At 34.2% G+C, this 27567-nt stretch overlaps 1 protein-coding gene across 1 annotated transcript in view; it reads right to left on the reverse strand.

Annotated features, from left to right (window-relative positions):
* The window catches only part of HFM1 (helicase for meiosis 1), a 126117-nt gene that overhangs the window by 50420 nt on the left and 48130 nt on the right, over positions 1-27567 (reverse strand). Inside the window, 8 exon segments of the mRNA XM_032614876.1 lie at positions 828-985; positions 1110-1193; positions 1664-1749; positions 7545-7673; positions 7755-7852; positions 22370-22417; positions 22513-22619; positions 24088-24179. Of these exon segments, the coding sequence (XP_032470767.1) occupies positions 828-985; positions 1110-1193; positions 1664-1749; positions 7545-7673; positions 7755-7852; positions 22370-22417; positions 22513-22619; positions 24088-24179 (802 nt within the window).

Here is a 27567-nt window from a genome sequence, read left to right on the forward strand (position 1 = left end):
TTGCACAGGATGTTTTAGGAAGCCATGTTCCAGTACACTGGCAAAAATTAGGAGATTCCCATTTCAGAATCACTGCCATCCTGAACTTACAGGTACAGTTCAAAACTAGTTTTTGCTGTAAACTACCTATATAATCTTGGTCTCAAATTTCTCCTCTATAAAGTATATATAATGATAGCACCTATCTCATACAAAGACTAAACAATTCAATACCTAGAACCTACTAAGTGCTCAAAAAATATTAGCTGTAGCTACAACTATTATCTTTAGAGTTTGTTTATGACATCCTGGGAGAAAATATCAATATGCAATAGTATTAGAAAAAAGGCTGAAGTAAAATTATAGAATGACATGCTAGAGAACTAGATATAAGGCAAGGTACCTCCTTTATCTATTGGATCTGGTTGCCTGGATCCTACAATGGTGGTAGTAGTTTGTTAGATTTTAATTTGGAAATAGAAGATATATTTTGAAGTAAGTAGGAGGAAGATTGTACTCAAAGAGTAGTAAGGTCATGAATGATAGGAGAAAAGCAACACAATAAGAAAGTTCAGCAACAGTGAATTAGAGCTACTCCTAAAGGTCATCTATTACTTGTTTCAAATCATGGTGATAGACTTTACACTTTGTTCATTTGAGTACTAAATATTATCTAAACCAACAGACCCAATATTAGTATCTTCTTTAATAGACAAACTATCCCGTTATAGAATCAGGAAAATGTAATTTAATTGATCCCACCATGATTTTATTACTCTTTTCCTCAGCAGAATTTTTCTTTTATAGTATATGCTTAGAAATAAAACAAATAGAAATTTCACACTTACATAATTTTGTGCTTAGAAACCAGTTGATTATCTGCATCACCTATAATTAAGGTAACGTAGTGGGAATCTGGTGCTGTTCTTTTAGTTTGTAGCTGTTCAAAATTTCTTAATATAACAGTCACTAATATTTCTGCCATGGTATCACTATATCTTGCAATCTTTAAAAAAGGATAGGCATAAAAAGTGTTAAAAATAACCTTACTACTCATACTCACCTCCAAGTCAGCTATGGGTAGCTTTATTCCTGAAAATCAAAATATATGAAAAATAGAAAATATTTACCTGTTCCACTTCAAGTTCATATTTTGGTAGATACATCACTGTTTCTTTTATCTGAGTTCCAAAAGGGGGATGTCTATTTAAAATCTAAAACATATTTATGTCATTATGTTCTTATTACAACACTAAAAACTCTTTTAGTAAAATATTTTTTAGAGTCAATAGTTTTAACATGCTTATTATCTAAAATCTTAAGTTAAAAATATATATGACTGGGCTTCCCTGGTGGCGCAGTGGTTGAGCGTCTGCCTGCTGATGCAGGGGACACAGGTTCATGCCCTGGTCAGGGAAGATCCCACGTGCCACGGAGCGGCTGGGCCCGTGAGCCATGGCCGCTGAGCCTGCGCGTCCAGAGCCTGTGCTCCGCAATGGGAGAGGCCACAACAGCTAGAGGCCCACATACCCCCCCCCAAAAAAAAAAAAAAAAAATATATATATATATATATGTATGACTATGAGAGGGAAATCATTTTTTGACAGAAATAAAGATACAAAAGTCAGGCTTTAGAATTTATACAGAATTCAGGTAACATTAGGAATAAGTAAATATTAAATACCAGTTCAAGTTTCCTTGCATCTGTTTCTTCTATCTTTTTAAAGGTAGTCAAACCTGCATTTACCATAGCATTTGATAATGTTACACCTGTGGAAAATTAATCAAATAGTTTTTAAACAATCCACTTAAAACTAAATCTACACTTAAATATTTAACAACTACATTAGTAAAAAAGAAAAATTTAAAGAGCCAGACTAATGACTTATTTTTAAAGTTGTTAAAAAATGTTCTCAATTGGATTAATTGGGCTGCGACGTTATTTGATTGTTCATATTTATTTTTTCAAACTCAAATAAAACACTCATGTGCTTTATAAAAGAAAGAGGAATTCTTTGGTCCACATGATGTCTCAACCCTTAGTTTCACCTTATGTCATAGAGCAAGTACCAAGAAACATCTACGGTTATACTCATGTTTTTAAAAAAGGCAACATTATTCAGGGATGGGAATATTGTTTCATGAAGCTATGGCTCTCTGAGCATTTCTGTCTTGAAATGAGTTCATGGTAGGTTTATGCTGAACTTTTAAAGAAACAGGAACTCAAGAAATTGAGTTCTCTGTTTCTGTACTAATTCAGATAATTTTACTCTTCTGCCTAAAATTTCCAATGCCTTTCCATTGCATTTAGAATAAAATGGCAATTTCCTTACTATGGCCAAACTCCCTTACCTATATGACTTGAACACAGCCTACCTCTCCCATTTAATTTCCTACCATTCCCCTCTTGCTGACTATTCTCCAGCCACACCGGCTTTAATTTTGCTCCTTAAATACATCAAGTGCTCTTCCATCTTTGGACATTCTCTGTTTCTTCATGCTTTGAGAAACTGTAATTTTTAATTCTTACACTCATATGAATGATTTTAACCAAATCCCAAAATAGAAGATATTGTCAGAAGCATAAAATTCTAAACTAGTACTACCTTGTTTAAGGCACACATATTACTGATGAGGGTATGATACTCCTTTCCTTACTCATATCTTTAACTATTCTTGGGAATTTCTCTTACTCAATCTTTAAACACAACTCCTAGTATTCTTATTTCCTTAATGTTCATTTCCATTTTCCCTTATAACCTTTCCTGATTTTTAATTTTTAGTTTATAAACATTGTTGAAAATCAACTTGCATTCATTATTTTTTCCTGGTGCTCAATAAGAACTTAGATTTACTTTTTTGTTTGGATTCTCTCACTTTTCTATTACATGAATTTTGCTGGTCAATATTTGTTTCTTTTTGTTCAGCTGTACTAAGTGTGAAAAACATGTTCGTGTTCAACAATTTGGAAGGGATAGAATGCAACTGATGCCCAGACTGACAATATTCTAGAAAGTCAGAAAGACTGGCTTCTTCCAGTATAGTGAAATTTTATTAATCAATTTTTATGGATAATTCATACTTTTCTTAATCATTCTGCTATTGATGGACATTTAAGATTATGTGATTATAAACAATGTTTATATTTGTATCCATGTGGACATATTTCTATAAATTTAATTGCTAAAGTGAAATTGCTGTTTTAAAGAGATTGTGCATTTTAATTGGTAGATATCATGAGACTTAGGCTCCAACCAACACTGCATGAGAATGTTCATAACCTTATACTATCTCCGCTACAGGACTTTTAATTTTTGCTCATTTGGTGAGTGAATATAGTTTCCTTTGGATTTATTTATTTATTTTTACAATTTTACTGACTGAAGTATAATTCACATACAATATACTTGACATGTGATTTTGTGTGTTTATGTATGTGTGTGTATGAGAAACTATCACCACAACCAAGCTAATAAACATTACCATTGCCTCTAAAAGTTTCCTTGTGTCACTTTGTAATTCTTCACTACCTCTTCTGTCCCCTCCCCACACAGTCCCCAAGCAACCACTGATCTGCTTTCTATCGCTATTGTATTTTCTAGTCTTTTATTTAAATGGAATTAAATAGTTTTCTTTTTAGTCTGGCTTCTTCTACTCTGTATAATTATTGTAAGATTCATCCATGTTGTTGTTTGTATCAACACTTCATATCTTTTTATTACTGAGTATATATATCCATACTATGGGATATACCACAATTTATTTTCCATTTGCGTGTTCATGGATATTTAGGCTGTTTTCAAATGTCTTGGTTATTAGAATTGTGTGTCTACATGCTTTTATTTCTTTTGGGTACTTAAGCATGAAAGGGCCAGTTGCATGGTAGGTTTATGTTGAACTTTTAAAGAAACAATCAAATGGTTTTCCAAAGTGGTTGTAACATTTTACATTCCCACAGTGAGAGTCCCAGTTGAACCATATCCTCTCCAGCACTCTGTCAAGTTTTAATTATTTTAGTGGCGACTTCCCTAGTGGTGCAGTGGTTAAGAATCCACCTGCCAACGCTAGGGGACACGATTTCGATCCCTGATCCGGGAAGATCCCACATGCCACAGAGCAACTAAGCCCATGTGCCACAACTACTGAGCCTGCTCTCTAGAGCCCATGAGCCACAACTACTGAAGCCTGCACGCCACAACTACTGAGGCCTGCATGCCCTAGAGCCCACGTGCTGCAACTGAGCCCACGCGCTGCAACCACTGAAGCCCACGCACTACAACTACTGAAGCCCATGTTCCTAGAGCCTGTGCTCTGTAACAAGAGAAGCCACCACAATGAGAACCCCATGCACCACAACAGAGTAGCCCCTGCTCGCCATGACTAGAGAAAGCCTGCACACAGCCAAAAATAAATTTAAAAAAAAAGAAAAATTAATTATTTTAGTGGATGTGTACTGGTATTGCGTTGTCATTTTAATTTGCACTTCTCTAATGACTAATGATGTTGAACACCTTCTCAGGTGCTTATTTGCCATATACATATCTTCTTTGGTGATGTGTCTGTTTGAATCTTTTGCTCATTGTTTTATTCAGTGGTTTGTCTTATTATTGAGTCATAAGAATTTTTTTATACATTCTAGGTACAAGTCCTCCATCAGTTATATGTTTTGCAAATATTTTCTTCCAGTCTGGTGGCTTGTTTTCTCCTCCTCCTCCTTCTTTAATAGTATTCTATGAAAAGCAAAAGCTTTAAGTTTTGATTAAATCCACTTTTTTTCTTTTATATAGTTCATGCTTTTGTGTTGTATCTAAGAAATTCTTTGCCAAATCCAAGATCATCTGCTGACTTTGAAGGTAGAGGAAGAGGGCTATGATCAAGGAATCAAGTATTCTCTAGAAGTTGAAGGCAGGAAAATGGATTCATCCCTAGTGTTTCTAGAAAGGAAAACAGCCTTGCCGAACCTTGATTTTATCTCAGTGAGAACCACATCAGATTTCTAATCTACAGAACTTTAAGATAATAAATTTGTGTTGTTTTAAGCCACAAAGTTTGTGGTAATTTGTTACAATGGCAATAGAAAACTAATATAGCATAGTTTTTCTAATTTTAGTTTCTGATTTTCCTTACTAGTATGTAGAAATAAAGTTAATTTTTATATATTGACCTTACATCCTTCAACCATGCTAAACCTTTCCTACCTTCCATGGAATTTTCTACATAGATGATCATGTGATCATGTATGAATAAAAACATTTTTACTTCTTTCCTTTCCAATCTGTATGCTTTTAGTTTCGTTTTCTTGCTTTACTGTACTGGTTAGAACCCCTAGTACAATGTTTACTGGAAGTAGTTACAGTGAGCATCCTTTTTGTTCCTGATCTTAGAAGGAAAGCATTCAGTCTCTCACTATTAAATATGATGTTAGCTGTAGGTTTTTCATAGATGTCCTTTATCAATTTGAGAAATTTCCTTCTATTTTAAATTTGTTGAGAGTTTTAATTAGAAATGGATTTTGGATCTTGTCAACTTTTTTGGGCATTATTGAGATGATCATATGGTCTATTTTAGTTTGTTAATATGAGGAATTACATTGATTGACATCAAGTGGTAAACTAATCTTGTATTGCTAGAATAAACCACATTTGGCCATGATATGTTAGCCCCTTTATCTATCATTGTGTTCAGTTTGTTAAAAGTTTATAAAGAATTACTGCATTTATATTACTGAGGGATATCTTTTTTATATTACTGAGGTCTGTCTTTCTTGAATGTCTTTGTCAGGTTGTGATAACAAGGTAATGTTGGCCTCACAGAATGAGTTGGGAAGTATTACTCCCCCTTTTAAATTTTCTGAAAATGTTTGTGTAGAACTGATATTGCTTATTTAAATGTTCAGTAGAATTCACCAGTGTAACCTTCTATGCCTGGGATTTTCTTTGTAAGGTTTTAAACTACAAATTTAATTTCTTTAATAAATATAAGCCTACTCATGTTGTCTATTTCTTCATGAGTGGACTCTTGACAGTTTGTGTTTTTTAAGGAATTTTCCCATTTCATCAAAGTTGTGGCATTTATTGACATTAGATGTTTATAGCATTCCCTTTCTATCATTTTGCCATCTATAGGATCCATAGTTATATCTCACATTTTTGTTTTTGGAAATTTGTGTCTTTTCTCTTTATTGCTTGATCAGTCTGACTAGAGTGTTATCAATTTCATTGATATTTCAAAATAATCACCTTTTTGTTTTGTTGATTTTTTTGTTTTCAATTTATTTATGCTCTTTTAAAATTATTTCTTTTCTTCTGCCCTCTTTGGGTTTAATTTGTTCTTTTTCTCATCTTATCACATGGAAACTGAAATCACTCTAGAGAACTTCCTACTTTTCTAATATAAGTGTTTTAGTGCTATACTATTAATAATCTTTCTATATAATTTCAAATTTTTCTGTAAGTTGAAATCTCCTAAATATTGTATGTAACCTTCTTCCCAATTCAGAACTCTTAACTCTGTGGGATGGGCGTGGCATTTGGTTTGCCAGGACGTATGTATTGATAGGAAGGTGAGCCTTTAATCAGGAATCTTTCTTCTACTTTGACCTTGCTTTCACCAGTCAGTCTCCACCTTCACCCCAGTTCCCAGGACTGGTCAGCTCTCTGACTGATTTCCCCCACCGATTTCAAACTTCAAGGAAATACAAAGTAGTACTTCCTCACAAAATAGCTGGAGATCTTTGTTCTAAGGAATAATTAGACAATCCCCAGTGACCCATTACCTAATTTTTTAATGTCCCCAAGATGCATACAAAATTATAAAGCTAATAAGACTGTCAGCCATGAAATAACTCTCTTTTTGGAGTTCTAGCTATCTAAGAAGGAACAGGGTCACAAAGCCAAAGACACCAAAGTGAAAAATTCCAAAGTGCTTTAGGCATATCCCAGTCTTTGTAAATGGCACCGTGTAGAGTTTTTCAGTTCACATCCTGAGCTAGATCCCAACAGACAGGAAAGAAACCTGTCTATAGAATCTCTATGAAAATCATTACTAATATTGAAATGTTATTGAAAAAAGAGAAAAAGTTAAGATATAAATAAGTGACAATTTTCTGTAATGAATTAGGAATGACCAGGACTAGCTCTGTACCTAGTCATTGAGATCAAAACAAAACAGTCATAAAAGTAGAAGAGAGAACAACACATAGTTACCTAATTACTAAAACAAAATTTCACTCTTGGTTTAAGAACAAATTTAAAAATAAGAACATTAATTTTTATTAGGTTTCCAAATTGATTTCAAATAGAATCCTTTAAGCATAAGCAAATGAAAATCAGATTTTCAAGAGAAGGAAAGTATAGTAACTTATTTAGGCCCATAAACACATTTTTTTTTTTGCGGTACGCGGGCCTCTCGCTGCTGTGGCCTCTCCCATTGCGGAGCACAGGCTCCGGACCATAAACACATTTTTCCTTAAAGGTCTATAACCATCTTAGAACAATTTTTCTAACAGTGAAATACAAAATAAATTGCAGACATTGACACATTGTCTACCTGTATTCAGTACCTACCGATTTTTTCCAGCTGTTTGGATACATGCAGAGAGTTTTCCCAAAGTCTACATCTAAAACACTTCGCTAAAATCAAACTGTTCAACAGTACAGCAAACTTTTCTTGAATAGCCATAAAATCTGACAACCCTAAAAAAAAGTTTCCAATATTAAATCTAGTATACTATTTTACTGGAAAAATATTGAAAATCCATTAATCCTATAACATACATCTTGTAATTCGTGAGCCATTTCTGAAAATCTTCGAAGTATCTTGTGTCAAAGCAAAGTCTTGTATGGGAATGCATCCTAGCTGAGCCTGAATAAGACTGAGGAGAGAAGAAATTTTATTATTTCTTTTTAAAAATTACTATCTCACAGTGTTTGACATCAGTGACTGAAGTATCTCTTCTTAAAATTCCTCTCTGCCTTGATTTCTGTGACACTACATGACTCTGCATCTTGTATCATCATTATTGCAATTGTTGACTTCCTCTTCCCAGCCTCTAAAAGGTCAGTTCTCATTTTTCTACTCTTCTTTATTCACTCAACCTCTCTTTCTCTCAAAAATCTCATTTCTTCTCAAGATTTTTGTTATAATCTCTAGATAGATAAATTTCAAATGATCACAGGGCACTTGCACTTTGACTGTTTTTTTCATCTCAACACATCTAAAATTTGTTATCATATTCTTCTCCAATGCAGCTGACTTTGGGCTTTACTATATATAGGTATTATAGAAAACAACACAATTTATATAATCACCATATATTTATTAAGTACCTATTGAGTAAAAAGCATACTGTTAGGTGATAAAATTCTGTTCAACATTTGAAGGTTGGTAGCTTATTAGTTGATTATTAGCAACAAGCAGTTGCTTGGCCACAAAATTTGAGGGGTGGAAAGAGGGGAGAAAAGAAGTTACCGTCTATTGTGCCTACTATCTCCCAGGTCTTTGCTACCTCTTTCATCTGTTTACTTATCTAACCGGACCTTGATATGCAAGTCCCCCTATGATGCTAACTAAAATTATTAGACTTGTATTACTCTCTGGGGGGATCTCTTGTAAGACCAAAAACAGGTACACAAAGAGAAAGGGTAGAATAGTTATATTTTATGGTTTAGTTTTAGCAAACAATATATGAAAATAGAAAGAAGCAACTAACTTCACAGAATGGGTGCATACAGCTGAAACTACAGAATGATTACTTCTTTTGGCTATAATATATGCTTCTGAAAATTATTTTATATCATCTACTTAGAAATGATTGTACACCCCATGTTCATAGCAACATTATTTACAATCGCCAAAGTATGGAAGCAACCTAAGTGTCCATCAACAGATGAATGGATAAAGAAGATGTGAGATATATATATATATACAGTGGAATACTACCCAGCCATAAAAAAGAATGAAATTTTGCCATTTGCAGCAACATGGATGGACTTGGAGGGCATTATACTAAGTGAAATAAGTCAGAGAAAGACAAGTACTATATGATATCACTTATATGTGTAATCTAAAAAGTACAACAAACTAATGAATAAAGCAAAAAAAGAAGCAGAATCACAGATATAGATAACAAATTAATGGTTACCCATGGGAAGAGGGAAGGGGGAGGGGAAATACAAGGGTGGGGAAATATAGGATTATTATGGGATTATATGAAATCATGTGTGTGAAACTTATGAAAATTGTAAAGCACTATAGAGTTTAAAGAATATTTCATTCAATTAAAAAAACATATCTCACAACCTATTAGCATTAAGATTAGCATTAAAGAAAGTTGGAAACTAAAAAAAAAAGGAAAGAAAGAAATGGTTATAAAGTTACATGGTTTGTTAACAAAGAAGGAACTGATGGGAAAATGTGGATGGGGTGCTTTCAAGTGCTGGATAAATAAAACTTCTTGTGAAACTATTCTGTAATGCACAAATGCAGAATATATACAAAATTATAGAGTAAAAATAAGACTTTTGAGGTAATATTTATGTTTAACATCAATATACCTTAATAAATAGTACACTTTTCAACATCATACTTCTCTGTCAGAAACTTTACCACAAAAAGCAGTATGTAAGAGAAGAACAAACCTGACTCCATATTGGATCTATTCCTTTAGCTCTAACCTTTGTGCTCTGTTGCCCATACTTAGTCATGCTGGCTCTGAACCTTTGTAAAAATGTTGCCTATGGCTTCAAATATACATAATAGCCCTTTCTCAATGCTCTGCCTCCTAGGCTTGACCTTTAAAAGTATAACATGTTTACATTCATGTAGAGACAAAAAGTTGCAGAACAGAAAATAATGATTGTTGATTGTCATGTTGGAGGTTTACAGGAATATTGGGACCAAACCTACGTGGACAGCTGCAAGAACAAAGGATTCTGGCACCAAGAAGTCTACAACAACAACCAGATACACCCTCTCCCCTTTTAGTATAAAAGAAGCCTGAATTCTAACTCGGGTAAGATGGTTCTTTGGGACATGAGTCCACCATCTTCTTGGTCTGCTAGCTTTCCAAATAAGTGGCTTTTCCTTGCCCCAACACCTGTCTCTCGTTTTACTGTCCTGTCATGCGGCAAGCAGTACAAGCTTGAACTTGGTAACAATAAGCAGGAATGGAAGGGAGAACAGGGATTTATTCTAGTAGGTACAGAACCTTGGCAGGGCTGTCTGTCTCTCTCCACCAGATAAGGCCAGCCTGAGCTTATCCTCAGTAGAAGTAAAAGTCTCACAGCCTCAGGTAAGATGGCACCTCTGCCATCTCAACTAATGGGGTCAGACTTGCATGATAGTTATGTAATGACTAAATCAGGGTTATTGTAAGGATTAAATGAAATAAGGTAATGATGCAATTTGAATTAGGTTCAACCATGACCAGACTATAGAGGCTTAAATATAAATGGTTTATTCTCTTATGTAAAAGAACTCCAGAGTTAGGCAGTCTAGGGCTTGGTATGGTAGTCCAACAAGTCACCAGAGACCTAGGATCCTACTATATTTCTATTGTGCCATGTATGGCTTCCATTCTCAGGCCATCTCATGGTCTAAGGTGACTGTTGGATCTCCAGCCATTACACATTCACTCCATACAACATGTTGGAGGAAGTGGTGGAAGACAACAATTGATGCCCTGTTTACCACCTGACTCCATTTCCTTTAAGCAGCCTTCTAGGAAGACTTACATCTTCTGCCTACATCTCGTTAACTGGACAAACTTAGACACAGGGCCCTATTTAGCTACAAAGTTGACTGGGAAATGTAATCTTTTCCCTGTGAAGGTAAGATAAATACTGGACAGTCAGCTAGCAGTTTCTGCCATAGGTATGTACAAGTATACCACATTTTATTGCACTTCACTTCATTGCACTTTGCCGATATTGTGGGGTTTTTGCAAATTGAAGGTTTATGGCAACCCTGCATCAAGCAAGTCTATCAGCACCATTTTTCCAACAGCATTTGCTCATTTCATGTCTCTGTGTCATATTTTGTTAAGTGCTGAAATATTTCAAGCCTTTTCATTATTATTATATTTGTCATGGTGATCTGCAATCAGTGATCTTTGATGTTACTGTTGTAATTGTTTTGAATTTTTAAATTAAGGTATGTACACTGTGTTTGTTTTTTTTTTTTTTTTTTGCGGTATGCGGGCCTCTCACTGTTGTGGCCTCTCCCGTTGCGGAGCACAGGCTCTGGACGTGCAGGCTCAGCGGCCATGACTCACGGGCCCAGCCACTCCACAGCATGTGGGATCTTCCCGGACCGGGGCACGAACCCATGTCCCCTGCATCGGCAGGCGGACTCTCAACCACTGCGCCACCAGGGAAGCCCTACACTGTGTTTTTGACAGTGCTACTACACACTTAACAGACTATAGTCTAGTGTAAAGATAACTTTTATATGCACTGGACTGGGAAACCAAAAAAACTGTGTGACTTGCTTTATTGAGATAGTCATGTTATTGTGGTGGTCTGGAACTGAACCCACAATATTTCCAAGGTATGCCTGTAAAGCATCTAATGCAGTGCTTGGAACACAGCAAATATTCAAGAAATGGTTATTACTATTATCAATGGTTGAGCCATTTATGACCTGCTCTCAGCTTCCACAGTTAGCCAACTAATAAAAATGATACCAGAACTTCCCAAAAGACTTCTGTATACTGGCCAACTTAGTAAAGGAAGGTATAGAAAGAGTAGAAATCCTTCATATGAAGATAAGTTAAAGGTGTACTATAAAGCTGTACAACTCTCTTGAGAGGAGAAAAAGTTATTCTGAAGTCATCTTTTTCTGCCTAAGCATAGAATAAGAATGCCCAAAGAATCAAATGAGAGAAAAAAATCAAGATGGTACATGGAGCCTTCTATATAACTCCTCTTCAAATTCCATAAAATGATGGACAACTATATAGGTGTGTTTTTGTGTGTTAGTCTCTATCCACAAAACTACAGGAAAGCAAGAAAGCATGCCATTGGTGGGCCAGAAAGTTGAATGTTAGAAATCATATCTATGAAAAAGATCAAATCTATGAGAAAAACAAAACCAGAGATTATCCATGGTACATGCAGAAGAATTAATAGATCAAGAAGGAGAGAGGGTCCTAGGGTATTTGTTGGAGCAATTCACTGGAATGCTGTATTCTGAGCAGGTAGTTTAGTCTACCCTTGTCACTCTCTCTCATTTGTGGAAAACATTAAGCAGTTGTGGTATGTATTGAGAGGCTAAAGTAGGGAGTGTAGACACTGAGGCCAGAGAGGCAGGACAGTTCTCCAGGTAGGAACGAAAACCCCAGTAGAAGTAGAAAGACTTTACTCTTAAATTGCAAGGTATTTCCACACTTTTATGGGAGTCAATCTAATTACTTCTCCACAATCATTAGAGATAGTAAGTAACAGAATAGGTAGGCAAAAATATATTTACAAATGCAAAAGCAAACAATGAAGAATTACCTAACATTTGAGAAAAAAATTTAAAAAGACACACAATATTAATAAATGAAATAACAATTGAGGAAACAGAGTTAAGTGCACAGAAAAAGAGTTTCAAAATAAGTATAATTGATTTATATAATTAAAATTTTTTCAGAGAGATTAGAAATACCATGTATAACATTTCTCCAAAAAAGACATACAGATGGCCAAGAAGCACATGAAAAGCTGCTCAAACATCACTAATTATTAGAGAAATGCAAATCAAAACTACAATGAGGTATCACCTCACACCAGTTAGAATGGGCATCATCAGAAAATCTACAAACAACAAATGGTGGAGAGGGTGTGGAGAAAAGGGAACCCTCTTGCACTGTTGGTGGGAATGTAAATTGATACAGCCACTATGGAGAACAGTATGGATGTTTCTTAAAAAACTAAAAATAGAATTACCATATGACCCAGCAATCACACTACTGGGCATATACCCAAAGAAAACCATAATTCAAAAAGACACATGCACCCCAGTGTTCATTGCAGCACTATTTACAATAGCCAGGTCATGGAAGCAATCTAAATGCCCATCAACAGATGAATGGATAAAGAAGATGTGGTCCATGTATACAATGGACTATTAGCCATAAAAAGGAATGAAACTGGGTCATTTGTAGAGGTGTGGATGGATCTATAGACTGTCATACAGAGTGAAGTAAGTCAGAAAGAGAAAAACAAATATCGTATATCAACACATATATGTGGAAACTAGAAAAATGGTACAAATGAATCGGTTTGCAGGGCAGAAATTGAGACACAGATGTAGAGAACAAACGTATGGACAACTGGGGGAAAAAGAGTGGGGGGTGGGGGTGGGGGTATGATGAATTGGGAGATTGGGATTGACATGTATACACTGATGTGTATAAAATTGATGACTAATAAGAACCTGCTGTGTAAAAAAATTAATTAAATTAAAAAATTTTCTTTTTAATTTAAAAAAAAAAGAAAGAAACTTATTTTTTAACCCTGTCCTTACCTTTAACCTTACTCATGCAATTTGTTTTGTATTGCTATCAGAATAAACTTTTAAAATCACACACACACAGAAAAAGAAATACCATGTATATTTTAGAAAGCCAAGCAGAGATACAGTAAAATACAAATCTTATCAGTTATTTTCTTTGTAATGTTGTAGGAGCTTTCAAAATATCAATGCTTTAAAATTTCACCTAGAATTCTTTGAAGAATTCTAATAAATCCCTGATATGCTTTAATGCAAAAAAACAAAAAAAATTTATCACTGAAAAAACTCAATAGATAAAGCTGAAGAGCAAATTAGTGAGATGGCTAACTGAGCTAAGACATTCTCCTAAAAGCCAAGCATAAACAGATAAAAAATATGAAAGGATAAGTATAATATGTGGAAGAGATGGTCAGAAGTTCCAACATTCATCCAGCAGGAGTTCCAGAAGGAGTGAACAGAGAGAATAGAGAAGAAATAATTAAATTATAGAAGAAAATTTCCCAGAGCTGAAGAAAGATACAAGTCTACATATTAAGAGGGTCCACAGAATGCTGTGCAAAATAAAGAATAAAGACACACGCAGACTTTCTGGTGAATTTCCTAAATCAGATAAAGAAAAAAGTTATTAATAAAGAACTGAAAACATGGGGACTTCCCTGGTGGTGCAGTGGTTAAGAATCCATCTGCCAATGCAGGGGACATAGGTTTGAGCCCTGGTCCAGGAAGATCCCTCATGCTGCGGAGTAACTAAGCCTGTGCGCCACAACTACTGAGCCTGCGCTCTAGAGCCCACGAGCCACAACTACTGAGCCCGTGTGCTGCAACTACTGAAGCCCGCATGCCTAGAGACTGTGCTCTGCAACAAGAGAAGCCACTGCAATGAGAAGCCTGTGCACCGCAAGGAAGAGTAGCCCCACTCGCCAGAACTAGAGAAAGCCTGCGTGCAGCAAAGAAGACCCAACACAGCCATAAATTAATTAATTAATTTTTTTAAAAAGTACTGAAAACAGATTAGATCACCAACAATGGATGCAAGAAGAGCAGTATAAACATCTGAAGAATGATTTAGCCAAACTTATTCAAATGATAGGGCAAAATACATTTCAGGCTTACAAAGACTCAGAAGGACTCAGAAAATTATTTGAGAATGTATCCAAAAAAAATAAATTATATATCTAAGGAAAAGGAAGATAGAGATTTTAAAAAGCAGAAAGTAAGCAAAGCAATCAGTAAAAAAAGAAATTAGGTTAAGTCTACAATTTTTAATGCACAGTAAAATATTTTAAATTTAACAATCTGGAACTAAAATCCAAGATGATCTGAACATGGGAGAGAGCAAGAGGCAAGAGGAAATTGAAAATATGATAAAAGTTTTATCTCATATGGGAAGTTTTTAAATGTTCATTTTCTATAGACATTGGTTAAAAACATTTAAAATTTTAAAAGAAGAGCTAGTTAGAAGAACAAACAAAACTTGACATATCCAAAAAGAGGCAGAAAAGGCAAAAGAAATAAGTGAGGAAAAAAGAAACAAGCAATAATCGTGCAAATTAGAAAACATACAATAAGATTAAGTCCAAACACAGTATCCTCAGGGGATACATTTCAAGATTCCCCAGTGGATGTCTGAAACCAAAGATAGTATGAAACTCTACATATACTGTTTTTTCCTATACATACCCAGGATAAAGTTGAACCTATAAATTAGGCACACTAAAAGTTAACAACAATAACTAATAATATAATAGAACAATTAATAGTGTTAATAAATGTCATGTGAGTGTGGTCTCTATCTCTCTCAGAATATGTTATTGTACAAATATAATGCCTTTTCCATCTTAACTAAACACTTGACATGCACTGTGGCTGTAACTTTTGCAGCTTGAGGTGCGACAGCAAAACCAGCATGAAATTTCTTTTTCCTTCTTTACAGTTTCCTTTCTTTTTCTTTCTTCACAATTTCACAGGTAGGAGACTCATTCGTACTGTAGATCTTAGCAACCTCAGCATATTAACCTCTTATTAACCAGCATAGCAACCTTTAAATTATTAAATCTAGAACCTATTAAATCTAGAACTTTCACCTTTTCACTTAAAGGAAGGACTTGACAGCTTCTCTTTGGCATATCTGAATTGTCAGCATCACTACTCTTGCGCTTTGGAGCTGTCAATTGTAATAATACAGTAGCAAGTTATTTTATAACTGGCTACTCTATTATTTATAAACTTGCTTTATAGCAAAAGCAAGTTTATTGAGGAAGAGACAAAAGAACTGCAATTCAGGATATGCAAACTATGGCAAAGCATAGGCAAATCAAGAGAACAAGGAATTTGCTTTACAGGGAAAAGGGGGGAGATAGGAGGGGCTGTGAAAACCAGAGTCCATTGGAGGAAGCTGGTAGTACAAAGTATGGAGGCTTCTCATTAGTCGGGCTGGTACAGTCTCCGACTGGCTGGGCTGTCAGGGCAGAGAGAAGTTTTCTTTTTCCTGCTGGATAGTAAAGTAGAGGGATTTTCCTATCAGAGAGGTAGGTGTACACCTCTTTCTGCTTGGAGCAATTGATGATGCACGGCAGAGTGTGAGAGCTTCCCCTACAGGTCTGTCCTGATTCCAATTTTAGCTGAGGTTCCTTTAATTCCACAGGGCCATTGTTAAGTAAAATAAGGGTTAGTTGAACACAAGCACTGCAATATGGCAACTGTCATCTGATAACTGAGATGCGTACTAAGTGAAGAACAGGCAGGATACACTGGACAAAGGGATGATTCATGTCCCAGGTGGGACAGAGCACAATGAAGTGAGATTTTAAACTTATGAATTGCTACTCAGAACAGTGCACAATTTTAAACTTATGAATTGTTTATTTCTGGAATTTTCCATTTAATATTTTCGGACCACAGTTGACCACTGGTAACTGAAACCGTGGAAAGCGAAACCGTGGATAAGTGGGGGGGGGACTACTGTAATTATAATAAATGTGAATGAACTTATTCTCAATTAAAAGAATTCTGAGATCAGGTAAAAAGAAAAGTGATAAAATCTAACTATATTCAATCTATACAAATTATAAAACAATACGAAAATGTTAAGAAGAAAAAGATTAAATGATATACTAAATAAAACAAGTATGGCAATATTATTAATAGTGGACAAAACGGAATTAAAAGCAAAAAGTATTCAATAGGACAGTTAGTTGATTCATCTAACCTGCCTCTTTCCATCAGCAGAAATGACAAGACAGGACAAGAAAGGCAACATGGACAAACGGGCCAATAGGCCTGTAGTACCTAACAAATGTGTAAATACACAGGTTAAGTACAACTCCTTTTATTTACAATCCTAAGAAGACAATTTCCTTATGATTTGTTCCTTTATTGTATAATCCATCCTATACTTTTATAGTCATTTCCACAAGTCACAGCTGATTAGACAATATGTCACTCTTCTGTTTACTGTGTACTTGTTCCTTTTCTGTTTGCTTTTCCAAATATATTGGTGGTATATATATATTCCCTTGAACTATCTGACATTACAACTTTAGATCCATTATATAATCTGGCTATATTTTCCTCTTCCAATATAATAAATTACTCTCTTGATTAATAAAACTTTACATGAAAAATGAGTGATATTTCACTTTGAGTAACACAATTAGCAAACTCTTCCTAATGGCAAAATATGCAATTTAGTGCCTAAGGAACACATCATTCATTTATCCATTTACCCTCCACATGGAATAATGATAAAAATTAACCATGTATTAAGCCACAAGTAAAACCACAATATCTATCACAAAGCAGAACTCTAACAGGCCACATTCTCTAATTACAATCCAATAAAATTAGAAATTAACAATAAAAGAATGACAATTTTAAAAAAGTTTTACTTTAAAAATTTTAAACATAATTTTAAATAATTCTTTTTTTTTTTTTTTTTTTTTGCGGTACGCGGGCCTCTCACTGTTGTGGCCTCTCCCGTTGCGGAGCACAGCCTCCGGACGCACAGGCTCAGCCGCTCCGTGGCATGTGGGATCTTCTCGGAGCGGGGCACGAACCCGTGTCCCCTGCATCGGCAGGCGGACTCTCAACCACTGCGCCACCCGAGAAGCCCCTAAATAATTCTTAAGAGGAAACTAAAACTGAAATTACAAACTATTTAGAAAGAATAGCAATAGATTTAGAAAATCTATAGAACAATGTCAAAGTGGTATTCACTGGAAATTTTGTAGTCTTACATATTTTATAGAAAATTTTAAAAAAATAATAAATGGAGAAAAATACAATTTAAAAGATTACAAAAAGAAGTAGAAGGAAAAAAATAAAGACAAAATGGGAAATTAATGAAATAAAAAATAATAGAAAGTAAAGATTAAAAATGTAAAATTAATAGGACTATTAAACATGATCAATAAGTCAAAAATAAATGGCTTGAAAAGATCAAAATATAGAAACCTCTAGCAAATCTGATTAAGAAAAAAGGAGATCATACAAATAATATTAGATATTAGAAAAGACATTATATATTTAGAGGAAATTTTTAACTTACTAGAGGACAAAATACTTTATGCCATAAAAACTGACAAGCTGGGTGAAATGAATAGCTCAGGAACATATAAAGTAAGAAAAATTGATTCAAAAAAAGTTAGTAAACCTGCAAAGAACAAAAAATGAAAGAAATCGTAAAGAAACCCAACTTTTAGATCCAGAGACAATGGTGAGCTAAAATGGATTGCTCGCTCTTCTCTCTGAATTCAAATCTGTTTTTACAAATAAGTGAGAAGGAGGTTAATGGATTCCACAATCGAATCCAAAAAGTGTGAGAAATTCCCCAGTGGTGAAACACTGGAAACTTGACAATTAAAAACAGTAAAAAGACCAAGATGTCTGCTCTCTCTAAAACTAGAGAACATATACTAAAGTTTCTATCTACAAGAAGTTAAGAAAAATAGAGTTGCAACTATTAGAAATCAAGAGATAAAACTATCACTATTTACAGATAATATGATTGTCTATCTAGGTAATCCCAGCAAACCAACTAAAGGACAACTCATACTATTAAGAGAGTTCAGTGAGATAGCCAGATAAAACAATCAAAATTTTAAAAATTGATAGCCTTCCATATACCATCAATAACTGACCATAAAATGCAATGGTATGCAACGTAAAGAAGGACTCACAATATCAAACTCCATAAAATACCAAGAAATAAACCTATCAAGAAATATAAAACCTAAATGATGAGTTATAAAATATCACAGAAAGACATAAAGATCTGAATAGATGGAGAGAGATACCATATTCCTAGATAGAAAGATTTCAGAACTGTTAAAGGAAGAATTCTTCCACAAACTAATCTATAAAGCCAATTTCAATAGGACTTTTTATAAATCTTGACAAACTGATTCTAAATTTCACAGGGAGGAAAAATGCAGGAATATCCAAAAACAGTTTTTAAATAACAGTAAGAACGGACTTGCCTTACCAGATAACAAAACATGCAATAAAAGAATAGCAAGTAAAACAATGTGGTATTGTCACGGCAACAAAATAAACAGGCTAACAGTAAGTGTCCAGAATCAGATCCTTAGGAATTTAGTTTATGAGAAGGTGGCATTCCAAATCAATAGGCAAAGAGAGAAAGACAACATAGTTATCAAACACTCCTGACTATCTTTCAGGGACAAAATATAATTAAATTCTTAACTCATATCACATATAAAAATTAACTCCAGATGCCTATGAAAAGCCTTTAGGTAAAAATAAAATGATTTTAAAGTATTAGAAGAAACGATAGAAAAAGTCCTATGATCTTAGGATGTGTGGAAGAGACTGCTTTATCTACCCAACATTCATTCTTTATTTCCTTATTAATAGCAGAATCCTAATTTTAATATAGGCACACTATCACCAAGACATTTCCCAGTCTCTTTTGCACTTAGCTGTATTAGGTGAGAAAGGGTTATCTGGGACTTCCAAGAAACCTACTGAAAAGAGAGAGGATATTCAAGTGTAATGGCTGAAGCTCTAGTAGTAATTTTGGACAATGTGGTGACCTTGAAATAGAAGTCATGTGTGGGATAGCAGAGCAGAAAGATAGGAACATAGTATTCATGACACCTTGAAGCCACTATATCTACCTTAGACTATCTACCTTGAGTTGTATATTCTGTGAGAGAAAAGTAGCCTATTTTGTTGAATCTACTGTTAATTCATTTTATTACCATTTTATGTAGTTGAACCTAATCTTAAGAAATACAGGATGAAAAAATAAAAAAAAGAAATACAGGATGGGAAAGGCCTTCCTAAGTAAGCAAGACACAAAACCTAGAAGTCATAAGGAAATGACTGACATGCATGATTTTATAACAATTTAAAATTTCTGTATAAAACCAAATAATATGTATATTCCCTCCTAATAATTAGGGATTTGAAAAGTTTAAAATTTTTCACTCATTAGATTGACAAAAGTTCAAGATAAAAAAACAAGTATTGGGAGGATTTATGGAAATGGTCATTCTTTTTACACTGTGGGTGGGAACTGTAAATAAGATAAGCTTTTTAGAAGGCAATTTGGCATTAAATCTTTTCATGTATATACCTTTTCACCCAGGAATTCTTGAAAAATACGGTGTAAATAAAAGGAAGTTCATTTCAGCACTATTTGTAATAGCAAAAGTTTGTAAGCCATCTAACTCTTCATCAGTAAAGGAGTGGTTAAAATTTACAATATGTTCATACTATAGAATACACTGCTATTAAAACACACATTGGGGGCTTCCCTGGTGGCACAGTGGTTGAGAGTCCGCCTGCCGATTCGGGGGACGCGGGTTCGTGTCCCGGTCCGGGAAGATCCCACATGCCGCGGAGCAGCTGGGCCCGTGAGCCATGGCCGCTGAGCCTGTGCGTCTGGAGCCTGTGCTCTGCAACGGGAGAGGCCACAACAGCGAGAGGCCCGCGTACGGGAAAAAAAAAAACAACACACACACACACACATTGGTATCAAAATAAATGAGGTTGACGTGTATGTACTGATATAGAAGAACTTCATGACAGGAGCAATAATTATAGTATGACCTTTTTAATATGTAGACATAACGTATGTTTATTAGCCCATATATATGTACGAAATAAATAGAAAGGAAATTGGAAGGACCCACAGCAAACTACTGATAACAGTTACTTCTGGGGGTCAAGGGAGACCTGACTTTTTGCTTTATAAATTTTATTTTTGAATCTTTAAAAATGAATCCATCCATTACTTATATAATAAGAAGAAACAAACAAATGTGAAAAGAAATCACTGACTTGGAAATACACCCTATAAGTTCATTGAAAAATACCAACTAAAGAAAACAGAGCTAGTGCTTAAGATGAAAGACCCAGGAATTATGAAAAATTAAAAAACAGCCTTAAAGGGCAGAAAGGTGAAGGATAAAATTTTAAAATTAAAAGGATTAACACCTACCTGAAAAAGAACTGATCTGAAATTCAGCAAAGTAACAGGAATATGAGAGAGACATAAAAGTGGTAACTATTAGCCATCATCACCCACCAAAAGACTGTACATTTTGGATTAAGAAAATACCCCACACACATTCACTCTTCCTAGCCACACTCAAGTAGTTGCATAAAGGTGGGAAATTATAATGGGAAGTTAAATTATGATACATATAAAAACAATTATAAAGTCATCAATTTTAAAATCTGACAGTCCCAATGAAAAGAATGTATGATCCAATCTAAGGTAAGGTAAATGAAAGCGTTAAAATTGCAAATAGTGTTCCCAACAAGGTGCTTGTGGAAAAATACCTTGATTTAATTTGACTCAGTAGTTGATACAACAGAGTATATTGAAAAAAACATTGTGAGAATTAAGAGATCTAGATTCTAGTTCTAGATCAGCCCCCAGTATAGCAACATAACCTCGAGCAAGTCACAACTTATCTAGGCATCACTTACTTCATTTGTAAAATGAGAGGACCTGGGTACAGGATCTCTAAGTTCTGTATGATCTCTAAGGATATTTAAATTTCTAAAGAAATATATCTAAGAAACAGAACATTAACTTCTGTTGTCCAAGCTGTAGATCTGCCTGATGAGTTGTACACAGCAGTGGAAGTTTGTTTATGAGATGCCATGGTATTTGGGAGATAAAATTCAGTGAGACGTTAGGAAGTATCCCAGAGAACGAGTGACCTCCTTTAGCTAAGGAGAAAAAGGAAATTCTTTGGCCAACTGGTTTTATTGAGCCACATAAAAAAAATCATTTTTACCTGAAATGATCTAAATCAAATGGTTTAACACTAAGACCTAAATACTCAGAAAACCAAGCACTTGGCACCATTTGTGATTGGAAACTGGGTAAAGTCATTATAATACAATGTAACTTTAGTTTACTCTTCCAGCTACTACTCCTCTATATAAACTTCCCTTTCCTGGGAAAATAGTCATCCCATTGTCACAAATACATTCCTCACTGATATCATTGCATTTAGTATGTCTTTCCCAGAATACCACTATCATTCAATAGACATTTACTGTATGTGTTTTCATACTGTCCATTATTTTTATACACATGGTTCTCATTCAAGCCAACTTGAAAGTTCCTGTGGATGAGAAGCATATCTTCTTCTATTGTCTAACTTCCCTCAACAGATTACACTCTCAACGTTTGTTGATTTAAAAATTCACAAATTATCTCTTTTAATTAAAGTCTGAGTTTTGGGAAATTAATTTCGCACCTACATTCTGACTCCTCATTCTTATGTAAATATGTTCTTTTTTGTATTAAGGAAAACAAATTTAAAATAAGTTTAAAAAAAAAAACCTTCATAAATGTGAATCAGGACAGGTAATCAGTATTTTAAGACATTTAACAATTGATTTTCTTTACCAATTTACTTTCATTTCTCTTGTTTTAATTCTTCCTCCCATTGGAAATCTGTAAATAAACAAGGCAAAACTTTCATTATTATTATTTATTTTAACTGAATGAAATCTTTTTAAAATTACTTAAAACATATTTAATTTCTGTACCTGATAGTTATCCGATTTGGATCTTTGTTCAAAGTATTCAGTGTTTTCTTTTCATTTGTTCTTAACTGTATATCTAGAAATTCCTTGCAGCTGGCTATCATTGTGACCTATAAAATTTCAGCATTTGTTCATTTAGTTATGTCCATTCTTTACTTCTTTTCTCTAACTTATTTTTTCTGTATTTATTTATTTTTAATGCTGCCTTGGGACATCATGTTTAGCATAATAGAGTTAAAAACCTGCCTTATACATTTCACTTCTTTAAGGATTCATTCATTCACTAACGAAAGTTTACGAACACTTGTTATATGTCAGATACTGTGTTACACACTGGGGCTATATCAGTAAGATTGTAAAGATTAACAAGATAAAATTTAAAATATTCAGCGTAGCACCTAACACATAATAAGCACTCAATAAATGATTTCATTACTATCGCTATTACTACTGTTATATTATTATTTACCCTTCTATAGTTTGCAAATTATTATTCCTATTGAGGATTATTTTGTAATGAAAACAATGCTGTAGGTATTAAGAAATCTGTATTCTAGAGCCTAATTCTGTCAGATGACTCTGCTTTGGTTTTTCACACCTGTAAAATGAAACTAACACCCTTTCTAATTCTCTTTCACACTTACTGAACTCAAAATCAGATGAGTTAATGTTAACATTAGGGAGTTTCTATTCTTGATTTCTTCTCAGTTAAGAATAATATTCAACACAACATTGTAAATCAACTATACTTCAATAAAAAATAAATTTAAAAAGTATAATATTTACATGAAAATATAAGCCTTCTACTCATCAATTTTAATGCAATTTTTAGTATAATAATCTTATCACAATAATCAACTTAGATATTTTAAATAAAAATAGTTTGGATTTGACAATGAATATAAATGTCATGTTTCATGTTCATATCCCCAGTAATGGAAGAAAGGACCAATACAGTTACCATGTGCCAAAAACATGACTATGGTTCTAGTCACTGCTATAGCTACAAAGCTGCCCGCACTGGTGATATCTTAGAATAGCCTGTTTTTACTCCCATCTTCTCCAAAATCAGTTCTTTTTCCTGGTCTATCACCAATACTATTCTCTTTCTACTGTTATCATTATTCTGATGCAAAGGATTTAGGGAAGAGTTGCAAGTAGGAGGCACATGTGTCCCTCAGTGTCCCTCATTCATGGCAGACTTTCCTAATATACCATGCCACACTATCTTGGAATCTTTCTCAGCACATTCTTTCTCAACATATTACACTTGGTAACCACTACCAAGGTAATCAGCATTTCCACATAAGTTGAAAGGCAGTTGCCATCCTGACTTTGGGTATGTATATGAATTTTCTTAGCTCTAACACAGATATACAATTGGAAATATATTCTAAGGAGTACTATTCTATATCTTACAATCAAAGGCATATGAGGAGGAAAAACATAAGCAGTATTAAAAATGCTTTCTTTTCTGCTCATTTATTCTTAAATTGCATGAGATACACAAATTATTTACTCCAATATTATTTTATACTATATCATTGCATATTTATTTTCTTGTGAAAATTAATTTACCAGATCCAATAAAGTTTCTTTTCCAGTGATTGTACAAAATTTCTTCACTGTCTCAAATGTAATATAATACCAAGCCATCAATCTTCCTGCCTCTGTGGGAAAAGACAGAAAAATAAACATTCCCCATCAGCTGAAACAACTTGAATTTTCATCAATTTAACAAACATTTCCTTAGCATCTTTGCTGTGCCTTTAACAGCATCAGGTACAAAAGACACCAAAAAATCTAGAAGACACGGTCTCTGGAACCTACAGGTTAGCTAGGGAGATAACCACATGTGAAATAGCTAGACTAGAGTACAAAATCCAATTAATGATAATGTTTACAAACACAAACTTAAGTACAGAGGAAATTAATCCTAAAAGAATGGTCCATGTGGGATTAGCTTCTAGAGAAAATGGGTATTGAGCAGGATTTTAAAGTAAACAATAGGCCTTGGCAGAAAGGAAATATAGCCGTTATGACCTCAGGAAAAAACAAAACTTGTTTATCAAAAGAGTAAAGTTTAAAAGACTATCTTTAGAATAATGTAATGAGAGATATGGCTTGATAAACATAAGACTAAAATTCAGGTCAAACTGACCTGCTTAGAATCTTTGGGCCACCACTTACTAGTTACTAGGTGATCATGTGCAGGTTACTTTACCAGTTTCTTAATGTAGTGTGGGAATAATAAAAGTATGCATCTCATATGTTTGTTGTGAAGAAGATTAAATGCAATAATACATGCATAGTACTTAGCATAGTGCCCAACATTAAATAAATGTTGCCTACTTTTATTATCAAAACATGATGAAAGGTAGAATATAGAGGCCCTGAAATAGCCTTTAAATGCTATAAAGGAGTTTAGATTTTGGTTTTGATTTGTAAAATAACAGAGGACCACTTAAAATTCTTGAGCAATATTTCAATTAAATTTGAATTTGAAACTAAATTGTTTCGGAAATAAAACATCAGGTAGGCTGTGGGTAGGAGGATGGGTAGAGTGAGGATAAGTAATTGATGAAATGGAATTCATTTAAAAGGTTACTGGCTTCAATTATAAGTTGTCAAGAACATTACAAAGAATTTCAAGTCTTGTGAACACACACAAAAAACAGCTGAGAAGAGGAAAAAGGCATACTGTTGCTCAAGGAAAGGGCTAATATTTAAGTATGTGCTACAGGTTTTGCTGAAGAGGAAAGAATTTGAAATTCCATCACTTATAGGCATCAAGAATAAGGTACAGTAGACAGAACTTAGACTCAGGAATAGCCACTTTCTCAATTAGGAGTCTAGTGAATATGTTCAGCCAAAACGTGAGTAATGCAGTGGTTCACCAAAGGGAGATTCTAAGAGCAGTGTGTGAGATAGCGAGAATATGGTTACCAAGGGAACTAGTATATGTTATATTTAGGGTAAATTTTAAGATGCTCCTCTTATCCTAGATGTTTATAAATTAATATAGGGTATCTCCCTGCTAGTCAAAATGAAAGGTTTTGAGAAAAGGCTTGATATTTGCTGGCTTATTAGTAAGGATGAAGGTTTCCTAGGTAAGGTATAAAAATAAACTAGAAAGAAAGCTATAAAGAAAATGAGTCAAGGCAGAAGCAATGGAAAGAATTTTTTAAAATTTGCAAGTGAAGAGAGAAAATAAAAAGGCAACTTGCTATCAATATAGCTTTTGAATAATAGCAAATACAGGGTATTTCAAAGTAAAAGTCATAGAGTTGGGGTAAGGGGAGTGGAAGCAGAGGTCATGAGAATGCACCTCTCACATATCCTACTGCAAGAAGTGCTCTGATAGATGGCCCCAACTGCTATGTTCTGAATCTATCACTATGTACACACCAAGATCACACTTCTCAGGAGATACAAACAAATGACTGAGCATGGCAGGAATATTAAGAAAGATCTATAAGCCAAGGGACTCTTTGGATGGGCAACTTTGACTTGAACATTCCTCATCAACTTTGCCAAATGGTCTTAGGACTGCATTGCAGGATAAAATTCTCCTTCCTTCTCTCTTTCCTTCCTTTTCTCCTTCCCTCCTTCACTCTCCTTCACAGAGGTAAGATCTGCATCCCAGTTTAATGACTTTCCATGCCTTTTGCAATTACTGCCCATTTTCATAAGGTTGTTAATCCTTCATAAATTTGCACAAACTAAGACTTGGTCTTTTGAGCCCTTCTTCTACACACATTAGCAGGCAGAATAGCTAAAAATCTGGACAAGAACACAAGCATACAGATAAAAATACCTAGATACTTGAGTATTATAACCACAAACTAAAAAAGCAAAAACTATATGAAGCAGAATTACCGGAACATACAGACTAAAAATTTAAATACAAAAAATAAATATTCAAAGAGATAAAAGAAGTAATAGTAACACAAAGGAACAAGAAGTCATAAAGAAAGAATTAATTAGAAATAATATGTAAGGAGCTTCCATCCACATTAATAGCAGGCTAAGTAATTATGAACCAATGCCTCTGCTGAAGGCAACTAAGTCAGCTAAATGAAACATATGAAATATCTTTTATAAGGCAGCAAAGGACTAACGAGATATTTATCTGGGAGAGGGCTTAAAACCAAAGGGATAAGCACACACAAAATATTTATAAAAACTGACCACATACTGGGCCATAAAACAAGTCTCAACAATTCTCAAAAGATTGAAATCATACTAAAAATATTATCTGATACAAAGCAACTGTATCAAATATCAAAAACAACAGCAACAACAAAAAAACTGAAAAGAAAAATAACTAGAAAACCATCAAATGTACAGAAATTAAGAACTAGATTTCCAAATAACCCATAGGTCAAAGAAGAAATAATGAAAATTAGAAAATACAACAAACTGATTGATAATGAAACTATTACAAATCAGAGCTAATAAAAATTCTTAGCCTTAAATAAATATATAGTATTCCTATACATTTACATAAACCTTTATTTCCTGTAACTATATAGTATATGCATTCCTATAAAATCTTGTATTCTATAAACTACATACTAAAAATAACAAGGCTTATGGGAAAAAGTATTGAGGCAAACAACTAAAAAATTCATACAACCTTATAACAAGAGCACTAACCTAAATGATCCTAATAAAAATACTGGCACAGTTAAAAAGACATGTTAAATTCCTCATAAAGTTATATATACATACATGTATGTAACACTTTATGTGTGTGTGTTTTAAGTAGCTTGATGGTGTAGGGTGTAACAAGAGTTGAGGCTGCTGAGTTAATAAATACAGAGGACAAAATGTCTAATGATTGGGCATTGCATAATATGTGCTTTCAAAGCAGAGTACATGACCAAACTGGGTCCAGAGGAAGAACAGGTAAAACAGCATCATGTACAATACTGTATTCCTCTGAAAACTCAGCTACATTCAGATAGAATGTATATTTTATGTTAAGCTGCTGTGATGGTTAATTTTATGTGTCAACTTAACTGGGCCATAGCGTGCCCAGATATTTGGTCAAAT

The sequence above is a fragment of the Phocoena sinus genome, chromosome 1 (assembly GCF_008692025.1).
Source record: "Phocoena sinus isolate mPhoSin1 chromosome 1, mPhoSin1.pri, whole genome shotgun sequence".
In the NCBI taxonomy this organism is placed as follows: Eukaryota; Metazoa; Chordata; class Mammalia; order Artiodactyla; family Phocoenidae; genus Phocoena; species Phocoena sinus.